This window comes from Pygocentrus nattereri, chromosome 26 (assembly GCF_015220715.1).
Source record: "Pygocentrus nattereri isolate fPygNat1 chromosome 26, fPygNat1.pri, whole genome shotgun sequence".
Taxonomy (NCBI): Eukaryota; Metazoa; Chordata; class Actinopteri; order Characiformes; family Serrasalmidae; genus Pygocentrus; species Pygocentrus nattereri.
Window position 1 is genome coordinate 5,814,718 of NC_051236.1, and position 22,784 is coordinate 5,837,501.

At 42.6% G+C, this 22,784-nt stretch overlaps 1 protein-coding gene across 2 annotated transcripts in view; it reads right to left on the reverse strand.

Annotated features, from left to right (window-relative positions):
- Nucleotides 1–774: 774 nt before the first annotated feature.
- rbl1 (retinoblastoma-like 1 (p107)) overlaps nucleotides 775–22,784 on the reverse strand; it is a 32,860-nt gene continuing 10,850 nt past the window's right edge. The window contains exons 6-22 of one of the 2 annotated variants that reach the window (XM_017718273.2): nucleotides 22,630–22,775; nucleotides 22,431–22,495; nucleotides 21,915–22,101; nucleotides 19,567–19,733; nucleotides 18,076–18,188; nucleotides 17,852–17,955; nucleotides 16,811–16,948; nucleotides 14,700–14,864; nucleotides 13,831–13,972; nucleotides 11,943–12,179; nucleotides 10,139–10,326; nucleotides 8,548–8,724; nucleotides 7,354–7,425; nucleotides 7,185–7,269; nucleotides 6,954–7,099; nucleotides 5,869–6,033; nucleotides 775–4,529 (exon numbers count right to left, since the gene is read on the reverse strand). In XM_017718273.2, coding sequence (XP_017573762.1) covers nucleotides 4,359–4,529; nucleotides 5,869–6,033; nucleotides 6,954–7,099; nucleotides 7,185–7,269; nucleotides 7,354–7,425; nucleotides 8,548–8,724; nucleotides 10,139–10,326; nucleotides 11,943–12,179; nucleotides 13,831–13,972; nucleotides 14,700–14,864; nucleotides 16,811–16,948; nucleotides 17,852–17,955; nucleotides 18,076–18,188; nucleotides 19,567–19,733; nucleotides 21,915–22,101; nucleotides 22,431–22,495; nucleotides 22,630–22,775 — 2,468 coding nt within the window. In that variant the 3' untranslated portion in view covers nucleotides 775–4,358. Of the gene's footprint in view, nucleotides 4,530–5,868; nucleotides 6,034–6,953; nucleotides 7,100–7,184; nucleotides 7,270–7,353; nucleotides 7,429–8,547; nucleotides 8,725–10,138; nucleotides 10,327–11,942; nucleotides 12,180–13,830; nucleotides 13,973–14,699; nucleotides 14,865–16,810; nucleotides 16,949–17,851; nucleotides 17,956–18,075; nucleotides 18,189–19,566; nucleotides 19,734–21,914; nucleotides 22,102–22,430; nucleotides 22,496–22,629; nucleotides 22,776–22,784 lie in introns of both variants that reach the window. The other variant, XM_017718272.2, reaches the window with a different exon arrangement.

A 22,784-nucleotide genomic window follows, 5' to 3' on the forward strand; every position in this document is an offset into this window, starting at 1 on the left:
ACCTGCCACCCATCATAATACCATCATAGGCCACAAGGTTACTAGACTAACAGTAAAGGGTCAGTGTGGGTCTCTATAAAACTCAAACTTAAGGCGCATAATTTTAACTGTAAACACAGAATTAATACTGAGTTTTAGATGTTATGGTGGTTCATGTAAACTTTAATGCTAATTTTAAGAGGAGGTGGATGTGAAGGGGTGTAATATTCTCCAGGGTATGTTTTGGTTTGTCCGTCTGAATTTACGCACAGAAATCGTAAGGCAAATTATTCAGTAACTGCATGAAATAAATGTTTTTTTTTTTTAAAGCTCCCCTCAGATTATCAGAACATGTGTTTTATGATCTCCACATATCACTATACGCTTACAGTCTCAGACGCTCTTTGTGTTGTTTTCTAAAAGTGATGTTTCCAGAGCAGATCACTGAAGAGACGCCGTCTGTTTATAGTTTAGAGCCCAGATTTGGGGAAAAACGGGTCGACTTTCAGTAGAAAAACAAAGTTCAGCTTCTTTTATTATAAGGGTTTAAAATGCCATCAGAGCTACAGCCTCACACGACACCCAGCTTCTGAGTGGAGCTTATGAAGAACATGACCACGTGCGGTTTGGTGGTCAGGAGAAGGAGAAGAAGAAGGAGAAGGAGAAGAAGTAGTAATACTAGTCTCTCAATCCTAAAGCCCTATGAGTAATTACCGCAGAAAAACATGAACAGACACGTAAAAATTTGGCTATTCATCCAAAATAAACAAATAAATAAATAAAAATTAATGCAAATGAGTAGCAGGAAATACTTTATTTCTATGTACACTGAAAGGCACTGATAGGGATGTGTATGCTGAGCACAGGGATCTCCTTTCTGCAAAAACATGACAGTAAAAACTCAATGATCAATTCAGTGGTTGTGCATTTCTATTTATAAACAGCGCTCAAAGCCACTTTTCTGAACAAAATAAAACAGCAGTTCTGTTTCACACTTTTAAGAAGACACTTCTGTTTTTCAAACAGAACGTCCTTGGAACCAGGATATCGGGTGCCAGACCGAAAATTTCGGTTAAAAAAAAATGAGAATAAAAATATTAGAGAATATTGTGACAGCTGACGATGCGAAATCATTAGAGTGCTCCGCTGGGAATAAAAGGAGGACAAAAACGACAGCGAGGGCACCAATAAAGACCGCGTGAACACTGACAAACGATTACCACTTATAAAAACTTTGTTCCAGGAAAACCATGAAGAATAAGAACAGTGCGGAATTTTATAACGAAGACTCCCGGCGGCGCGCATCAGGGAATGGACTGCGTTCTCCAGCCGAGAAAAGAAAGCAGAGTGACTTAAAATCTGTAGTGTAGATACTACACACGCTGACGCAGCTGCACGACCTGCAGCAGAGAACGAGCCCTGAACACACCACAGGCTGGATGTGCTGAGGATAAAACGCCCTGTATGTAAACGGGTTCAGCAGCAGACAAAAGCCTGGAGACCTCCAGGCGGAGAACTCACCGAGAGGCCTGGAGGAACCGTGATGATGCCTCTTCATCGGTTGAGTACGGCTGGTTTAAAGGCCAAAGCTTTCAGACAGCAGAGCATGCTCTAAACACATCCAGACAGCCCTTCCACTGCGTGGATTCAGCCTCTTTACAGGGGAAAATGAAACAGTTCACTGGAGACTCAGATTTACAGTAACCAGACGTCCCCCTCTAAAAGCTCCTCACAGATAGTTCCTACATGAGATGGTTACAGACTCACTGCCTGACGACTGACTGGTTTAAGATGGTTTTAAAATAACGTTTTGGTATCTAAATCACTTTGTTTCCACCTCAAACACTGAATTACCTAGAAATTCTGAAAAATTTCCAGCAATTTTTAAAAATTTCTAAACCATCAGACAGATCCAGAGTGGTTTGGTGTGAAATGGTTGTGGTGATGGGAACCAGGCGTCGCCATGACTACAACACAGATATAGACACTTTATTTACCATCCAGAACAACCAGTTAAGCTACTTACCTCATTCTGCAAGTTTCTCTCTTCCATGAACAAACTGAATAACAATATTTTAGGCCAAAACCTGTACGTCAGTGACGTAATGCCTTTCTGCCTCACAGCGCCCTGCATGTCTCCCTCCACCACGAATGGAGTTGAAGTTCTCTAAACTCTCATAAAACAGCGTCTCAGTCATCAGGCAGTGAATTCAGAACCATTTCATGTAGGAACTTTCTGTGAGGAGCTTTTAGAGGGGGACGTCTGGTTCCCATCACCACCACTGTCAGCAGATCAGACTCTGTAGATCGGATCGTTTCACACCAAGCCGCTCTGAATGACTTAAGCAGAAATTTTTGTGCCAGGCAGCCGGTCAGCTGTGGTTGTGATGTCATTTATGCATCATTTGGGTGATTATTGCCTCTGATTGGTCCAACTCATGTATTATTATTATTAAGCGAAACATATCCTACTTAAAACCTGTAGGTTATAATTAAAATTGCAGCTCTTGACATTTGAAAACTGCACTTTTAAACTGATTTTGATCTAAAACCCAATTCATTTTTTCAATACTCCTCTGACCCACACTTAGCACTGGACATGTTCCGTCTCACGGGGCCAGATATGGGCAAGAATACCAACACGTTAAACCTCTGGTGCTTAAAGTGCGGCAAAATGTGCCAAATGAGGGCTCATCCCCTCTAAACTTCCTCCAGTCCATGCTCTTTACAATCGATAACACATCCAGTGATTTATCATCTAAATGGTTTCTGTTTAACTGTTTCTCCCCTTCGTAAGAGGTGATGTTTCCGTTTACTGCATTGCACTGCAAAAAAATAGCGTCTCGTCCAGTGAAATGTTCGTAATTCTAGCCGATCTGTATAATATCACTTATTATAAGATTATCTTCCTTATTTCTAGACATTATTGACATGTTTCCAGGATTATTATTAAATTCTCTAACTAGGCTGGAAAATAATTTTGCTGGTTTCAAGCACATTTCACATTACGTTGCTTGTATCTGCCACTACAGTGAGATCATTTTACTTAACAAAACTGCTTGAAACAAGTCATAAATGTTGTATCTTCAGCGTACAACAATTTCAGCAGGGGAAATAGATTTATTGACTATAATTAAGATCATTTTACTTGACTAAACATGTTTTTGCAGTGTGTAACGTCGTCTCTGCACTGGGGACACTCGTCTACATGCTTAAATGGAGTTTACAATGACAGGATTGTTGTCTCAGACAATACAGATGAGCGCACCAGCGCCCCCTACTTTGAGCTCCACCTTCATAAGCTGTTAGACTTGTTTGGAAAGTTTGTCACCCTAATAAGTCTGTTCCCTCCACATTTAGCCCCAAATTTCTCACGGCTGTCCCATGGCATTCTCTTCGAGAGCCCCCGAGCTTAGCACTGCTGCTCCAGAGCGTCCCTTTCTATTGGCTGATGCTACTCTATGGAGATCATACAGGGAGATTCACTCGAAAGAGGCCCCGAATATTCTGTAATAACTCTCTCTGGGACGAAGCAATCTGAACAAAACAATGTGCAATGTGCTCCTCAGTGTTCGGAGCTTCAAACAAGCTGGGATGCCCCTGTGTAGGAGCGATGATGTCGGCACAGGAAAGCCATTGCGTCGTTTAAGCTCAGTTTGCACCTTCCAGGTGCAGACGCCCGTACCCTTTTGTGTGTCTGGTAAAAAATGGAGATCACTTCCAGCATCACATGTAATGCAACCAATTACACACACATCAAAGTATGTAGTGTATTTTTTTGGTTCGGATTGCTTCATCCTAACAGGAGCCACAGCAACGGGTGACCTTAAAGCAGCTAAATGCACTCAGAAGGGCTGTCTGAATACCTCTGAGATCAGCTGGAACAGCATGTGTTCTACAACTGATCATCCAACATCAATACCTGAGCTCACTAATGCTCTTGCGAATGCTGAATGCAATCACATCCTCACAGCAATGTTCCATCTAGCATCAAATCTTCCCAGAAGAGTAGAGGCTGTTACTGCAGCACAAACCCACTATCAATATCCTTCATTTCAGTGGAAACGCTGCTGTCTGCAGACCTTTGTGTGTGCGAATGTGGTCTTTGGTTATTAAAAGTGTGGATCAAACCAATTTTGATCCATTTCAAAGGATTGAAATAAAAACCTGAGGACTGTCCTGATTCTCAAACCCACGCTGAAGGGTTCGGTAATGAACTGTCAGTCATGATCCATGGACAGGAGCTCCGAGTGGCTCCGTAAAGGAGACGTGGCTGATATGCTCTGACGGTCCGTGATCATTAATTTGCTGATTGTGACCTGCAGCATTGCCTCCCTCTCTGATGGGAGAGTGAGTAACTGTCTCTTGTCCATTACTGGTCAGTGGTTGGCCCTCTCGCTGACCACATCCTGCAGGCGCTTAAGCAGAACGTCGTCATTCTCCTGGGTCAGGCGTTTGGTGGGAGACTCCGTCTCGTCTCCATCCATTGTGAAGGCTCGCTTCTTGCTCACGCCGCCTTGACGGATCATGCGGTTTATGTCACTCAGCTCCTGGAAGAAGAGACATGATCACATCAGCTTTACTTGTACTGAGGACAGCAAAAAAACAACAGGACTGATTCATTTCTAATAAAATGTTAAAATGAACAAAGTCATTCAGGGTGCTTTGATGTGAAATGCTCTGTTCCAGAGCCAGAACTGACCACAGCTTGGACACAGAGCATGGACTGGAGGAAGTTTAGAGGGGATGAGCCCTCATTTGGCACATTTTGCCGCACTTTAAGCACCAGAGGTTTAACCTGTTGGTATTCTTGCCCATATCTGGCCCCGTGAGACGGAACATGTCCAGTGCTAAGTGTGGGTTAGAGGAGTATTGAAAAAATGAATTGGGTTTTAGATCAAAATCACAGTTTAAAAGTGCAGTTTTCAAATGTCAAGAGCTGCAATTTTAATTGTTTAATTGATATGTTTTGCTTAATAATAATAATAATAATAATAATACATGAGTTGGACCAATCAGAAGCAATAAACACCCAAATGATGCATAAATGGCATCACAACCACAGCTGACCGGCTGCCTGGCACAATACGCTGAACCTGGAGAACAGTAGAAATTCGGGTCTTCTTGGCCAGAAAAACGGGCCTGGGCCTCAATTTATAAACGTAGTTTAAATCATAACAGCCGTAGATATAGCGCCCCCCCAGCTGTGGGCTGCAGTGGAGCTGTGCTTTCTGATGGTCCCCTTCTGATGGTCAGTGCTTTTCTGTTGGAGATTATGTGTGTGCCTGTATCAGCAGTGGGTGCAGTTCAAAGGGGAATTCCAGTGAAATTTCAAAATTTCTGCTTATTTAAGTCATTCAGAGCAGCTTGGTGTTAAACGATCCGTTCTACTGAGTCAGAACTGCTCACAGTGGTGGTGATAGGAACCAGACGTCCCCCTCTAAAAGCTCCTCACAGAAGGTTCCTACATGAACTGGTTCTGAATTCACTGCCTGATGACTGAGACGCTGTTTTAGAGAACTTCAACTCCATTCATGGTGGAGGGAGACATGCAGGACGCTGTGCGGCAAAATAGTCCCCAAAGAAAACTGATTATTCCAGCTTTTCCACTGTTTTCCATCATCAACATTCCATATAAACTCAGAAGATTCGTGTAGGTTCTCTGGTGGTTCTGGATGGTAAATACAGTGTCTATATCTGTGTTGTAGTCATGGTGATGCCTGGTTCCCATCACCACCACTGTAAAGACAGCTGAGCCATTTCACACCAAACCCCTCTGAAAGACTAGAGGGGTATAAATGCCCTCGCACTGGACTGTGGAGCAGGGAAACTGTTCTCCAGACTGATGGAGAATAATATAAGAATGGCCAAGCTGGGAAACCTGCTTACCTTAGAGGGGCTGCCGCTGAACTTGTACGTGTAGGCGGAGTTGGGGGTGAGGCAGGAGCCGTTCTTATGCGGAGAGAGATAGATGGAGTGTCTCTGAGAGATTCGCCGTGGGGAGAGGCGCTGAGCTCGCACCGAGGGGAATGGAGATAACGGGGGGGCCTCCGTCTGCGAGAGGGGACGCGAGAAAGCGTGTGGAAAAAAAAAAAACAGTGAAAAAAGAGAAAGTTAATGTGTTATTTGTTTGTTATTTATTTATTAATGACTGATGCACAGAAACAAACATTCTTGGTCAAACTCGGCCGACATCCAAAAGAAGCCGACAATAAAAACAAAACAATTCACATAAAATGAACCGTCTAAAATAATTACAGTATGTTGTGCTCAGTATGCGCAGTGGAACATGGTGCCCATGTTGACAGATGGTCATCCAAGGCAATGAATTCCTTTTTTTCCATTTGTGCTACAGACGTAAAAGTTTACGCAGGCAGGACGTCGTGTTTTCAGGTGCCATCACACCTGATGTCTAACGTTCAGCGCAGAAACTGAACTAGTTCGACACGGCTGATACTTTCATCGCCGACCTGCCTCAGTCTCTAAGATATCAGGCACAGTTTGCACACTGAGACTCGTCAAACACACTGGACGTGTACATAAGGCAGCACACGGGAAATCGGGAGCTGCTTGATGGTGGAAGTATGGGGCAGTCGTGGGCTGGAGGTTAGGGAACCAGCCCTGTGACCGGAAGGTCGCCGGTTTGATCCCCAGAACCGACAGCCCATGACTGAGGTGTCCTAGAGCAAGACACCTAACCCCCAACTGCTCCCTGGGCTCCGTGGATAGGGCTGCCCACCGCTCCGGGCAAGTGTGCTCACTGCCCCCTAGTGTGTGTGTATTCACTAGTGTGTATGTGGTGTTTCACTTCACGGATGGGTTACATGTGGAGGTGGAATTTCCCCGTTTGTGGGATTAAAAAAGTATCACTTCACTTATATTTATTTGACGTAAATACGTCATCAGGGTTTCAACAACTAAATTCGCGCTGTGTGTCACAGAACTCGTCACGTTGAGGAAAGGTATCTACATACCCGACTATCCGATGCTGGAAGAGCATATTTGAGTGCGAAATTCTGCATCTTTAGAACATAAACGGAGTTGTAGAACTGGATGAGGTCACCCCTCTCCTCCTCCGATTCGCTGTCAAACTCGGGTCTGGCGGCAGTCCTCTCGTTGGCTGGTTAATGACACGGTACAATTAACATTCAAATAAAAACAATAATGCAAATGAAGTAGAGACGAGAGTGGGCCGACATCCTTACACTGATCTGCTGGTGGGTCCACCTCCATGTTCTCATCAGCCTGCTGTTCTCTGACTCTTCTCCGTAGCAGCACGCTGCGGTACACCTGGACAGGTCACACCCACTCATTACAACGCCAGACTTCCCCTTCACCACTAACAGCCTGCTTCTACAAAGACGCACTACTTACGTGGCTGCTGGCCTGAGGTTGGCTCCGATAGCACTTCATAATGTCCTGGAACATGTGCTCCTCTTTTGAGATCTGCTAAGTAGAGAGAACATGAACGTGTCAACACTCTCAGAAATAAATGTTCTAGACTGTCTCTGGGTTGGTTCTCCTCTCATTACTGGGGTGGGACCCTCAAGGCTCCATCTCAGTGCCTTTAGTCAGGGAACATAACTGATCCACAATCCACTGAAATGATCTGCTCTAAGCTGTACTGACTCCACACACCCTGCCTCGCCTCGCCTCCAGGCTTTTATTCTACTGCTCTGCTTTAAAACATTCGGTTATGAAAAGCTACAAATACCAACTTTTCACCTGGAGAAACTGATTTAAGCTCCACAATCAGACCTTAAACCCACTGCTGGAGCTTTGAGGGAACATTTACACTGTTTGTACCTTGATGAACTAAAAATGGACCTGAACAGAACCTTCATTTCTAACAGTCCACTGCTACCAAATTCAATATCTTACCTATATGGCATTTAATCAGGGTTGCTGTTATTCAGTTGCTCTTTTAAAGGGGGAAAAATAACCACTGATTTTCAAACTTTCTGGATGATGAAATGGTTAAGAAGTAAACAAAGTCTTTTAGAGCGGTGTAACGTGAAACGCTCTGTTATTAAGCTCCTCACAGAAAGTTACGAATTCACTGCCTGATGCCGAAACACTGTTTCATGATAGTTTTGAGGAGATTTTTGTCTAAAAAGTGTTTCTAAAATCCATTAATTGCAAAGCAGTAAATGCAGAAAACGTCTTAATTTAGATTTACCATTATTTTGTTATATTTGCATTGTAGTCATAGCAACCTCTGGTTCCTATCACCACCACTGTCAAGAAATCCAGGTCTCTACAATCAACAATTTCACACCAAATCACACTGATTTCATCTCAACCACTGATTTATATACACACATATATATAATTATATAATCATAGGAAAAAACTGTGGAATTCCACTTTAAATTTAATCGTCCATGGCTGCTTACAGGGCGCAGCCTTTGTGCTGCAATGTGACAACTAACCATTAATCAAGAAAAGTCTATTAAAATAAGTTTCTTTAAACTGAGTAAGGAATTTAAAGAGAATGTCTCTCTGCACCAACTTAAATTAAGTCTAAGAAGCACTGCCTTCAGCTCTGTGAGAGATGCTGGAACTTGCCTTGGATATGATGTAGACAGCACAGAGCAAGAGTTGATCCAGGTGTCTGTCCTTCATCAGGTCCGGGCAGTGGACCAAGGAGTGTTCAAAGCATGTCCAGATTTTACCTCTCAGTTCTGCAGAAATGTCCAACCTCAGGCACAGATCCCTCAGACGCACACTGGCTAAATGATAAACCTTCACAAAATGAAACAATAGGTTATATTTAGCAGTGTGGGGCCTACAGGGCTTTCAGAGAAGGCCTAAGAATTTCTGAGAAGTAAAAAACACAACCAAAAAATAAATAAATAAACAATGCTTGTTGTGTTTAACCCCTTAACAACCCAGGTTTATTTCAAAATAAGGCTTATTATTCAGTAACTACAGGGAATTTAATGCAAACTATTCTATTGTTAGGCTAGAGAAGTGTGTAATGCTCTCTGTTAACACTAATCTGTGATCAGTCACTCTTCACAGAACTGAGTCTTGGTTCCTCAGGAGAGTTTATTCTTGCCACTGTTGCCATTGGTGACGCTCATGGGGGCTCAGACAGGTGTTGTCTTTGTGACAACACCTGTTGTAAAAAGCACTATTTGGCTTGATAATGGGTTAAAGTCACATACACAGATCAGGCATCATTGTCCATTTGATCAGCTCCACTTACTGTATAGCTGCACTCTGTAGTTCTACAGCTACAGACTGTAGTCCATCTGTTTCTCTGATACTCTGTTACCCTGTTCTTCAGTGGTCAGGACCCCCATGGACCCTCACAGAGCAGGTTCTATTTGGGTGGTGGATCATTCTCAACACTGCAGTAACACTGACGTGGTGGTGGTGTGTTAGTGCGCATGTGCTGGTACGAGTGGATCAGACACAGCAGTGCTGCTGTAGTTTTTAAACACCGTGTCCACTCACTGTCCACTCTATTAGTGTTGAGAATGATCCACCACCCAAATAGAACCTGCTCTGTGAGGGTCCATGGGGGTCCTGACCACTGAAGAACAGGGTAACAGAGTATCAGAGAAACAGATGGACTACAGTCTGTAGCTGTAGAACTACAGAGTGCAGCTATACAGTAAGTGGTGCTGATCAAATGACCCTTGGTCTGTTTTTACCTGCTGAAGTCCTGAAAACTGTGACTATGTACACTGAACCAGGGCCGTTTTGTTTTCACAATGTACAAACGAACCAAACTGAGACCTTCTCGAGAGGTGCTCTTAGTTCGGCTTGTTGTTGGGGCCGTTTAGAGGGGTCTGACTTAGTTTGGCCTGTTCAGATATGCAACAGAAACCACGGCTCAGCAGTCTGAGTCCACTTCTTACACTGAAACCAAGCGTGAAAATACCCAGAGATCTAATCATTGCTATAAAAAAGGACCAGAAAGGGAACCGAGCGCTCTTTATAGTTCATTTACACTGAACACAAAAGAACGGATGTCATTTGCATTTGGTTCCCTTTCAGGTTCATGTTAACAGAACACAGTCTGTTTCATTTAAAACAAACTATATGTGGAATCGGCCAGTATCCAGTCTTGGTAACGTCCATAGAGAACCAAAGAGCTGCATGCTGCATGTGGCTGTTACTCCCCTCAGCCTGCTCTCCTCATCCTCACCTTGCGGAAGAAGAGGGCGAGGGAGCCGGTGCGGCGGGGTCTGTTGACCGGCTGCATTTGTAAATCCGGGCAGGCGAGAGGAGCAGGCGCTCGCGTGGGGGAGGCAAGCAACACCTGAGCTGTGAGGGGGTTCAGATCGCTGGCCTGGACCTGAATCACTGTGATGCCTCCCATTTCATTTTTGACCACTGTGAAGAGAAACAGAGCAGGAACGTTCATCAGTCACTAAATACAAATGCATGTTAATGTAGCAAATGTTATTTACCAGACACTTAAATAAATAAGCAGTAAATTTCTATTTTTCCGTCTGAAACCTGACAGGCCACTTCTAAAGCACCTTGAAATTTCCAGCAGACTCCAGCTGCAGCGAGGCATTCACTTTATTACCAAAGCACCACTGGACACTGTATTTTGGGCATTAACCTGTCAGTTCATTAAAACTCGATTCTTGTTGAAGATAATGTGTTGCTTTACTTTACACTAACAAAAAAGAAACTAAAACAGAAGAAACGACAGAAAAGTAAACGCCACAGTTGCTGCAGAACGTTTAAATCTAATTTAGCGCTTTTTCAAACCTTGTAAGAGACCCCAACAGAGAGAGGCTACGATTTCCACCACACACAAACTCAAATATGGCATGTATTAATGTCTAGTTTTACTGAAAAACAGATCTAAATGCCATGAGGCCACATCAATTTCCCTTTATAGCCCTCTTTTTCCACAGTTCTCTCACTGGACTTGATCTTATCCCAGTTCTTATTTTCACCCCTACCCCTTGTTTTTGAGTGTCACTCTAACCCCTTGTTACTGAGCTACAGGGCAGTGGTTGAGATCTTCCCTCTGAAATGAGACCCTCAATTAAACAGAGCATCTCTTCATTAACAGCTACTAGCGCTGCTCTGTAGGCGACCCTGCCCGTCTGCCGTGACAGCAGGGAATCATACGCCTTCAAAGAGGGGGCAATTATTTATTTATTATCACCCATCACTAATTCTTCAGTGATATGAAACTGAACTGTTCGAATTTTCCCATTTCACCTTAAGTCGTGCAGCATTTCTGATGGCCGAGATGGCAGAAAGTAACTGCTGCTCATTTAAGGTGGAAAAGGAAAATTTATCTAGCTAGTGACCAAGGCAACAGCTACTACTAGTGATTTTTTATGCTTGTTATGAAGAAAAGGACCATAATACACAAATGACATTAAAGATAATAAAGATAATACAGTGGGTTATCGTAATGTGTAACGGAAAATTCTCACATGTGTAGGTTTCTTTGGTCTCTTGTGCTCCGTCTTACTTTTTTCCCCATCTCTCTCTGTTTGGAGTCTCTGAAAAACCTCAGTTTGGAGGGTCATGAAGCCCCAACACTTCGCCCAACCCCTCTATCTCAACAAGAATCGGGACACCCCACCCCTGGACGTGAACGCTGAAAATCGAGGGGTAGGGCTCAGTGGTAGGGGCGAGGGGTCAAATGGGACTGGGCCTTGATTAGAGAACTTAACTAGCTGTCTTAAGTGAATGCAATCACAGCATGAAGCCCTTGGTAAAACATGGTTTCCAACCTTTTACATGTTTTAATGTTAATAAGACATGAACTTGAGTTAGGACAACACATATGCACTTGATTTGGGTCACAGATAATACAAGTAAACGCTCCACAAGACATGATGCTGTGTTTACAGACAGTAATATAACTCAACATGGTGGATATAAACAGAAACCCACCCGTAAGGTTTGCCTAGTCAGAGTGGTTGACCCAAAAATATCTGCACAAGCAGCGTCACACTCAAAACAAAATAACGTACCTGGCAAGGGAATATTGAGCTGCTGGCCGTTGGTGGTGGACATAGAGAGGACAGTAGTCGTGTTGGCATGTTGGCTGCCTTCTGCAGAGGTGCTGGGTATGATTTTTATGGGGGTGACTGAGATCCTCTTCACTGGAGACTGAGGTTGAGGATCATCACCAAACAAGCGTCTTTTGGCACTGCCGGCCGCTGGGGAACTGAAGCGGTCGTGGAGGGAGATAGGAGACGGAGGGACATCTGAAAGAGAGAGGCAGAGAGAGAGACACACAACGTGTATGGTAATTAATTCATAATACATGATGAACACAAGATAAAAGACTCTGTGGATTCGGAAACTGTTCTCAAGACCAGCTGAGTGCAATGCCTCCTTCTGAAGTCACTGAAAACTGAACTACAATTACTGAACATCAACAAACAATTCAAAGAGAATAAAAGTCTTTTCTGGTTTCTCTCAGTTTAAATATAAAACTATTCTGGTAGGTGAGGATCTAATCAAACCTTCGCCTGATGCCTTAATTGGGTATTAATTGTCTGTTAATGTTAACTGGTTACAGAATTCAAATACCTGCTGAGGGCAGATCTGAATGTTGCGTTTTCATTTAATAATGATGAATAAATGTTGTTTGGTTCATATTCAGTTGATTTTAGGTGGTCATTCTGAATATGAGGGGACTAAGAAGAAGCTCACCATCGACTGCTTTGAAAAGTAATAGTGTAAAGTTCCATTAAGACTATTACATAATTTTTTTGGACTATATATATATATAAATATGCGCTGTATGTTGATTACTAATGAATACTAACAGTAATGATCTATTACGAATACTTGTGGATGTGCACTTTTTTATTTTCATATTCTTAAAAAAAAAATATCTTAATCTGGTCTCAGTCTCGGGTCCCTTCAGACTCGCTTCTAGTGGTCTCGGCTCCAACACAACCAGTTAAGTGTGTTATCTATGTACTTTGAATTGTAAGCGTCTTTGCATCCTTGATAAAGCGCTATATAAAAATAAAGAATTATTATTATTATTATCATTATTAGAGCCATATGCAGCTCCTTGGAAGACATAGGTTTTAAGGTAAAAAATAAAATAATCCTCCTCTGCAGCAAAATAAAGCTCAGCTGAGCGTAAATTGTCTTTAACATTGGAGCTCATTTATAAACAGTCTTACAGTCTGTTAATTCACCACCCTTAGCCCTAAAGACTGGCCCGAAGACTGCTGGTCACACAGCAACGCAGACATCAGTCACACCTAGCTAGTAGCAAAAGGGAAAAGAAAAAGACTTAAGACAATCATTTAGAGACGAATGGACTTATTTGCATTTATAGTCACTAGAGCTGGCGTCCCTGAGGCTGAAGTCAGCTTCTCAATCGCCAGCCTCTTGTTTGAATTTTCCCGTTCCACCTTAAATGGAGTAGCAGTTACATTCTAGCACATAAACCACCATTTAAGGTGGAACGAGAAATGCAGAACAAGAAACTAGAGAATGAGGAGCAGAGTCTTAAAAAAACATTAACTTTGGGAAACATTTTACAAGAAACTGGTCTACTTGTGTGGAAAGGTTTCTTGCCGGAGATCCGAGAAAAGCAGCTATAGTCTGCGTTTTCTTTTATATCAACTTTTATAGTCTATACTAGCACATCAACACATGCTGAGACATATTTACAGCCAAGATGGAAAAATGTTACTTCAATAAAATGGATATAAAATGTTGTGGCTCCCAAGGTGGTTTCATTATTGTTGAAAGGACAGATTGGCTCTTCTTAACATTTGGGCTGCGACCCCTGAAATAAGCATATTTGCTTAACTCCATGCAGTTGATGTGAACTTTTACAATCTGGCACACCTTAAAGCCTTTTGTCTGGGGTGGAGCAGTGCAGGGTACCTTTGCGAGCGCTGGAGCCGAGGCCAGTGCGGACCTCTCGGAGGCGGGGGTGGATGATGGGAGACAGAGCCACCAGAGGGAGATGGGTGGGGCCACCACTACTGCTGTTACTGCCCGTGTCAAAACTACTAGGGAAATTCACCTAAAACACACAGATACATACTGAAATATTGTCCTCAATGCACTCTAGATGATCAAAATCCATAAATCGTATGTCAGAGAGATGCTTTTCTTTTTGTCTTTGTGTGTTTGAGCGCAAAGTCTGGAAGCCACTCATTAGGTCCAGTCCCATTTCACCCCTCGACCCTACCACTGAACCCTTAGCCCTACATGACCCTCCAAACTGAGGTTTTTCAGAGACTCCAAACAGAGAGATACGAGAACAAAAGAAAAACTGGCAAGACGGAGCACAAGAGGCCAAACGAACCCTCAAATGTGAGAATTTTCTGTTAAAATATTACAATGTCCAGTGTTTTATCTTAGTTTAATGTCGTTTCAGGGGATTTTGGTCATTTTTCTTCATAACAAACATAAAAAACGCTAATAACATGCTAACGTCTCGGTAGCTGGCTAGCTAACTTTCCCGTTCCACCTTAAATAGTCCAGCAGTTCTGACGCCTGAAGCACCAGAATGTGACAGCTGCTCCATTTAAGGCGGAACTGGAAAATTCGAACAAAAAAAAAAAACAAAAAAAAAAACACACACATCTGGAAAACTACACCAGGCCCTGATTTGGGGAGTCTCCTCTTGCCTGTTCACCACTATATTTTCCACTGCTCTATTTCATTATTTAAGTTGTGTATAGGGTACTAGTGCACATATTCCTTTACTAGTCTCCTACTTTGGATGTGAGTGTGTATATACGCACCTCCTCTACGGTGGGAACTTTATTGTTAGCGTTGTGTAAAGCCTCCCACAGTACAGAGTCTTTAGTCCAAGCCCTGCTCTCCAACACCTGCTCCTCTATAGTGTTCAGGTGCTTGACCATGTCTCTGGAGAGACCCTCCTCAGAGCGGATAAACACCTCTATCACCTGCAGAGGAACAATTTCAATGTTATTTTTATTAAAACAAGACCAAATTTGCAGCACGCACACACACACACACACACACACACACACACACACACACACACACACACACACTTATTTCTCTACATCATATGAATCTGGCAGCTGTCCTTAATACTTGTCTTCATATTCTACACATTTGAGTAAAAACATGTTATGATTAATGAACCAATAGAAATGCTCCAGAATCACTTGGAACAAAACCTCTTTACATTTACTGACATTAGAAATGAAGGAAAAAAAAAAGATCCTACCCTATTCTGTTTTCAACATTTTAGATAGACACGTTTTTGTTTGGGGAAAATGTCTAATTTCGAGTTTTCTGACTAATATTGCGACTGCAGTTAGTTTCTATAAATTAAGGTTCAGGCTTTTTTGCCAATAAGACCAGAATATCCACTTCTTCCAGCTTGAGGCTCGACCCCTGAATGTAGTGCGCCAGACAGCAAGTAAGTTGTGGCTGTGATGTCACAACATATGGAGGCATTCGATTGGTCTCCCTCATCTATAGGCAGTTCACAAACTTTGAGTAATTAGGTTAAATTTTCCCACGTAATACGCAAGACGGTGCTAATGTAGTCCATTAACTTCTTTAAAATAATATAAAAAAAAATGCAGCTCTTACAATTTAAAAAATGCACTCTGTTTGTGATACAACAGTTTGTCCCGGCCAGGCGACCTGACTGGTTGAGCAGCGTTCTGACTATTTCACCATAGCATCACGGGTTTTTCACAAACACTGTATCACTCCGCTGAGACGCTGTTGCTAAGCAATGACTCTGACAGCTGTAGGAGTCGCTCAAGCCATTTGAACGTTTTTACTTCTTACTTTGCCACAAACAGAAAACGTACACTGTTAAGATCACATTTCACTGACAGCCGATTTGGTCCGACTCTGAAGACGAGACGACACTAAATTGCCAAACTGTCGTCACCACTGAGCAGCTTTTCAGTCGGCAGCTGTGACAGAAGAACAGCTGAACAACCTGGAATCAGCCAGAAATGAACCCAACACCATTCGCCAAACTAAACGGGCTGTAAGAAGCTTTACAGACCGGCTGGAACAAAACAACATTAATACTGATCTGGAGAAACTGACCAAACTGAGCTGAACCTGATATTGGGTCAGTTTTATGGCTCAGTCTGATCTGGTCCGACTCTAAAGATCAGACACGTCTGGCGAATGGTGTTGGGTTCATTTCTGGCTGATTCCAGGTTGTTTAGGTTCTTCTGTCACAGCTGCTGACTGAAAAGCTGCTCAGTGGTGACGACAGTTTGGGAATTTAGTGTAAGGAGCTGGAGAACGAACTGCCGGCTGAGCGGCGAGTGGGCGGAGCTCGTTACTCTGACGTAGCAACAAGCTGCTCGTTAAGGAGCTCTAATTAGGAGGAAGGAACTGAACATTAAAACATATTAAACGCTGCGTTCACGGCCAGTTTATTCATTTCTTACTGTATTTATTTAACTGCTGTATTAAAGCAGTAGAGACACTCGAGGAGTGAGTTATCACCAATAACATCACGGCTGTGATGATCTACGGCGACCGAATCACAGCCGGGATGGTATTTCACGACAACACACTCCCTCTCGGCTTCTACTGCTTAAATAAAAATGATTAATCTTTCAGCCCCCTCAGCCCCACCACCACCACCCCACACACGCGTTTGAAATCTGTAACCCCGTACCACAAAAACCTAAAAAAGGCTTTAAATCTGTAGCGTTTGACGGCAAATATATGCGAGATGCAATTAGTAAACACTTCATACAGTTTCACATGGACGTTTGAGCCAATAGACTACAGCTGAACTTAAAAACATCACAATTTTATCACATTCTCTTATGCATTTCAGCAGGTCATACGTTGACTAATCACATAAATCAGCCACCACTGTGACCACAGCACATCTGACCTTATAGAAGTAGAAGGGCCTGAGCTGGAAGGTTTCTAAAATCCAAGGGAAGGTTCGCTGAGAGCTGTACGCAAACAGTACCACCTCCAGACAGCAAGCCAAAAGAGAGCAGTGGAACACTTCTTGCTCCAACAGCCCCTGATGAGAAAAAGAGAGAAAAACCCATAAATACGTGTTTCACTGCTGTTCAAACCTACATAATTCATATATTTAGGCTCCCTCAAAAGGAATCATACAAGAAGGGTTAAAATTGCCCTGTGAAATTGATATGTTCACTCCCAGTGAGGTGTCTATGAGCTTTATGTTTGTGAATCCTGTCTGGATCAGCAGCCACTGTGGTTTGTCTGGTCACAGATTTACTGTGCAGCCTCTTGTAGTTTGAAGCTGAACCGTTTTGACTCTTGAACATGTACCAAGCTTTAAAACTGACCGAAGAAAAGGCCATTCTTCTCCTGAAGATGTTTAAAATTAATAAACTAAAAATAGCCATTTTATTCACTACGCAAATCCACCAGTGAACCAAAACGTGTGTGAGTTTTATATGGAATGTTGATGATGGTAAATTAGTGGAAAATTGGACAAATAAAGGACTATTTTACCTCAAAGTGTCCTGCACGTACTTCTCTCTGCTTGGTTTAGGTGAAAACCTTCTCAAAACTATCGTAAAACAGCGTCTCAGTCATCAGGCAGTGAATTCAGAGCCATTTCATGTAGGAACTTTCTGCGAGGAACTTTTAGAGGGGGATGTCTGGTTCCTATCACCACCACTGTGAGCAGATCTGACTTGGTAAGTTTTGGTAGAACAAAGCGTTCCACACCAAACTGCTCTGAATTGCTTTGTTTTATCTCTACTGCAAAATTATGTAAAGTAACCCTGACATTACAAAAGACAACAAACTGAACCAGTTAAGAGGTGGGTAATATGGTATAAACGGATATAATAGTGAGTAAAATCTCATTTATTCCCACTTTTTGCCCACATCTTCATACACCAATACAATATGAGGACGACTCGGCTGCAATAAAGCCAAGTAAACTTACAGTCATGTCTTTACCATGAAGTCTCTTCATCTCCTGAGTCATGACGCTCTCCAGGATCTTATAGTACAGGATCTCAGCTAGCTTCAGACGGTTCTCAGCAAAATCTAAAATAGTTGACATCAACCAAAAAGAATGTATGGATACACGCTTATATGCTTTTTATGCTTTTAAAGTACTTTGTCCGCACTCACTCCCTCATCCCTTCAAAGTAAAAGGTATCTAACCCATATGAGCTCCTGGAAGGTCATCGGTTTGTTTGGTGTAGCCCTGTTTAAAAGTCTCTCCAAAAGTCTTCACACGACTCAAAATGGTCTCAGTGGGGTCACGAGAGCAAGCCCTGAGGAAATAAACATAAACACAAACACAATAAGTAATGAATTGTCCTCTAAAGTATTTCAATGTCAGAGTCGGCAAATCTAGAGAAGGAGAAATGGATGGAGAGAAAGACTAGGCTAAAGTTACGCCTCTACATGGACACAACAGTTCCCTTTTGATACTGGCTGTTATATTTTTTTTTAACTCCAGCAGCACTGCTGTGGCTGATCCACTCATACCAGTGCAACACACACTAACACACCACCACCACCACCACCACATCAGTGTTGCTGCAGTGCTGAGAATGACCCACCAACTTTCTGCAGAGTCAATCGCTACAGACCTCCAAACTTCATGTGGCCTTCAGAACAGCTCAAGAACAGCGTAGAGAGCTTCATGGAATGGGTTTCCATGGCCGAGCAGCTGCATCCAAGCCTTACATCACCAAGCACAATGCAAAGTGTAGAATGCAGTGGTGTAAAGCGCCACCACTGGACTCTAGAGCAGTGGAGACGAGTTCTCTGGAGTGACCAATCACACTTCTCCATCTGGAAATCCGATGGACAAGTCTGGGTTTGGCAGTTGTCAGGAGACGGTACTTGTCTGACTGCATTGTGCTGAGTGTAAAGTTTGGTGGAGGGGCGATTATGGTGTGGGGGTGTTTTCAGGAGTTGGGCTCGGCCCCTTAGTCCCAGTGAGAGGAACCCTTAAAGCTTCAGCACCAAGAGATTTTGGACAATTTCATGCTCCCAACTTTGTGGGAACAGTTTGGGGACGACCCCTTCCTGTTCCAACATGACTGCACACCAGTGCACAAAGCAGGTCCATAAAGACACGGATGAGCCAGTTTGGTGTGGAAGAACTTGACTAGCCTGCACAGAGTCCTGACCTCAACCCGATAGAACACCTTTGGGATGAATTAGAGCGGAGACTGTGAGCCAGGCCTTCTCGTCCAACATCAGTCTCTGACCTCACAAATGCGCTTCTGGAAGAATGGTCAAAAATTCCCATAAACACACTCCTAACCCTTGTGGAAAGCCTTCCCAGAAGAGTTGAAGATGTTATAGCTGCAAAGGGTGGGCCGACATCATATTAAACCCTATGGATTAAGAACGGGATCTCACTCAAGTTCATACGTGCGTGAAGACAGATGCGTGAATACTTTTGGAAATATAGTGTATACAGTAAGTGGAGCTGATCAAATGGACAAGGAGTGTAAAAACAAGGAGGTGGTCAGAATGTTATGCCTGATCAGTGCAGTTTACATTGATGTACAGTCATGTCGCCCAGCCCTAGTTGCTCGTATGAGAAACTGATTCATCTTGTTCAAATCATTTTTTTTATTCAGCTTGGTTGGTGTTAGGTTGCGCTCTGCTCTCCCCTATTACATGGACACTCACTTGAAGATCTGCAGCAGGGCATCACTCGGGGCGTTGCGGAGGCCGGACACCATGCTCTGCAGTCGACTCACGCTCTGAGTTGCCAAGGAGACCGGTGTGATAAGCAGCTCTTTCTCCTTGAGGTACCGCCGACCTGTAAGTGGGGTCGAAGGAGCCAGGGAGCGTGTCTGCAAATTAAAGGAACACATGGCAGGAGTGACCACACAGTCCAGTTTTAAAGTCAAGTCATAAATAAAATTGTCTTGACTATAAATCATATTTCAATGTTCATATTTACAGACGGGTCTGTAATGCTGGTAAAGCCGCTGCACGAGTGCACTTCCAAAGACCAACCGCACAAAACACTACTGAATGCCACTTCAACCTATCAGGGCTTGATCAATATATCAAATGGCCGATAATATCAGCCAATATTGACAATCTACGGTATTTGTGATGTGCTGAAAGTTGTCAACTTAAGCAGCTTGCAATTTGAACAAATTGATGACATACGACACACAATTATGACAGTAATACAAACTCAACTGGAGACTGAACACCATCATGGTTAAATTATTTGATTTATTTTTTTTAACATTCTGGTTAAAACTGTCTTCTCTGGAATTCTGTGAAGCTGCTTTGTGACAACATCCGTTGTAAAAAGCGCTACAAATAAATCTGATTTGCTTTGATTTGATAAGCACATGTAAAAGGATTCAAACCTCATCTTTGGCATGAGAACAGCTTACTAGAACAGATAAAACCTCTATGTAAATAACTGATTATGAAAGCTGAGAAAAACAAGTGGCAAATAACACAAAAACGGTGAAGAACATTGGGAAGCTCCGCCCCCGTGTTACAACCTTTATTTATTATCGCTGCTTCATGTCACATCAGTCAATAAAACACAGTTCAATAAACTACAGGAGTATAAAATTCAAACGTAAAACAACATAAAATTATGCTGGACCATATCAATTATCTGACTTTTCAGCCCCTTAAACTGGCATCGGCTATGGCCACAAAACTGTCGTGCTGGTTAGGACCGACTATCAACTTGGGGCAATTTATTTACTGTAATCTACACAGAACTTCAAATGCAACTCCAGGAATCTGAAGAAAATCTGTTTGAAGGTAGTAACTCACATCACTATTGTTGTACCAAAAAGGGCAAAAAGTTCAAGACTGCGAAAAAGTATTAAAATTCAGTTTCAGAAAGAAAAAAAAAAAAAAAAAAAAAGGTCTCACTTTATTTGGATAGTCCACTACAGTCCCCTATAGATTCTCTACACATGTTCAACTTCTTCACCAACTGCCTGTTGAAACTTGGTTGATTCTAAACAGTGGTGGGGTTACGGTTAGGACTTGGACCACGGTTAGGGTGGGATTTATGTTTTGGGTTAGACTGAGGTTAAGGTTAGGATTAGAGTAAAGAAAATGGTCAGTTTAGTCAATTTATTCAATGGAATGTACATTGAAAGTAAATTAAGTATCAAAAAAGAATGTAAAGTGAACTGTCCAAATAAAGTCCATTAAAAAAAAAAAAAAAAAAAAAAAAAAAATAATAATAATAATAATAATTATGAAATGATCATTATACCACACCTTGTCTGGACATTACATAGCTCTGCTCTTTACTATGCACTGCCACTTTGTTTATACATCCATGCATATGCACTATTAACGTATGTTACTGTTTAGTCACTAGGTTCATTCACTGGACCTGACATGCACCACTGCATTGTGCATTATATTTTATCAGTGTTTTAGTATATTTTATTAGATATCTTCTTCTTCTATTTATGCATCTGTATAATACCTTACGATAATATTTTTGCTTTTGTTTTGCTCTTTACTGAACGTTGTGCTGCTGTAATTCACTGGGATTAATGCTGGGATTAATAAAGTGATCAATCTACCCATCTATCTATTATATAATGAACGGCCAGCACTTTAGTGTTGGTAACAGGTATAGATGCACGAATAGATCACAGACATATCAGGATTATCAGGAATTTGCCTATTAAGACAATATTAGCATCCGTTCTGAACTGGCTGATATCAGACCAATATTTTTACTGATATTTGATAATGTGTTTATTAAACTCCAGAAGAGCAGAACGTTTAGGTGACGCTGGGTTACTGCAATAACATATCTGCATTCTACTGCACTTTTACTACAGAAATGAACGCGAAATGTTAAATAAAGGTTATATAAATGTTATATTTCTCTGCAACAGCAATCCAAGTGAACCTAGTCCCAATTTCTACATTTTCTAAATGTTTATGAATCGGAATCAGAAGACGTGTCGGATATTAACGGCATCAGCCATCTGTGCGTCTCTAAGTAACAGTATTAGTTCCGGTACCTTCTCAAAGTGCTGCTGCAGGTTGTTCTCCACCTGCATGCGGGCTGACAGTTGGCCAGAAGGCGGCTCGATGGCAGCTTTGCGTGGGGTGCCAATCTCCTCATCTGCATCGGCCCCCAAAAACACTCGCTCGTCGAAGTCCCCCACGGTCAGGACGTACTCCTCGTACTCACGGTTTATGGCTTTACTGGATAAACACAGAGATACACTCTGCTACACGCATGTACATTTTAAGATTAAGTCACACCACATACACACTAGTGAACACACACACACACACACACTAGGAGGCAGTGAGCACACTTGCCCGGAGCGGTATCTGGGGGTTAGGTGTCTTGCTCAAGGACACCTCGGTCACGTACTGTCAGCTCAGGGGATCAAACCAGCGACCTTCCGGTCACAGGGCCGGTTCCCTGACCTCCAGCCCATGACTGCCCCCAAACACAGCATCCAAAGTGCAATAAAACAACAATAAAAACAAAAATAAAACAGCAGGAAAAAAAAATTCTTGCTTACTTATTATCTTGGAAGTTGGGGGTGTCCAGTAACTCAGTGAGGGTCTCTTCATCTCCTTTCAGAATCTGATATAAAGTGATAACGCATCAGCAGCTATACGTCTATATTCATCTCTTCAGAAAACAGCGGCTCAGATCACAACGCTAAGCGTGGTTTGACTACAGGACAGTTTGTGAGCCTGAAAACAGCGTCTGCTTACTCTTTTCTCAAACAGCCGTCGGATGTAGGGTTTGAAGTAATGCTCCTTTATTCCTTTTGCCTCTACGACTAGACCATCATGCAGCTCACACAGCTTCTCAATCACACAAGGAGCCTCTTCTGAGCTTCCAGAATCCTTCGGCAAACCTGGAGAGA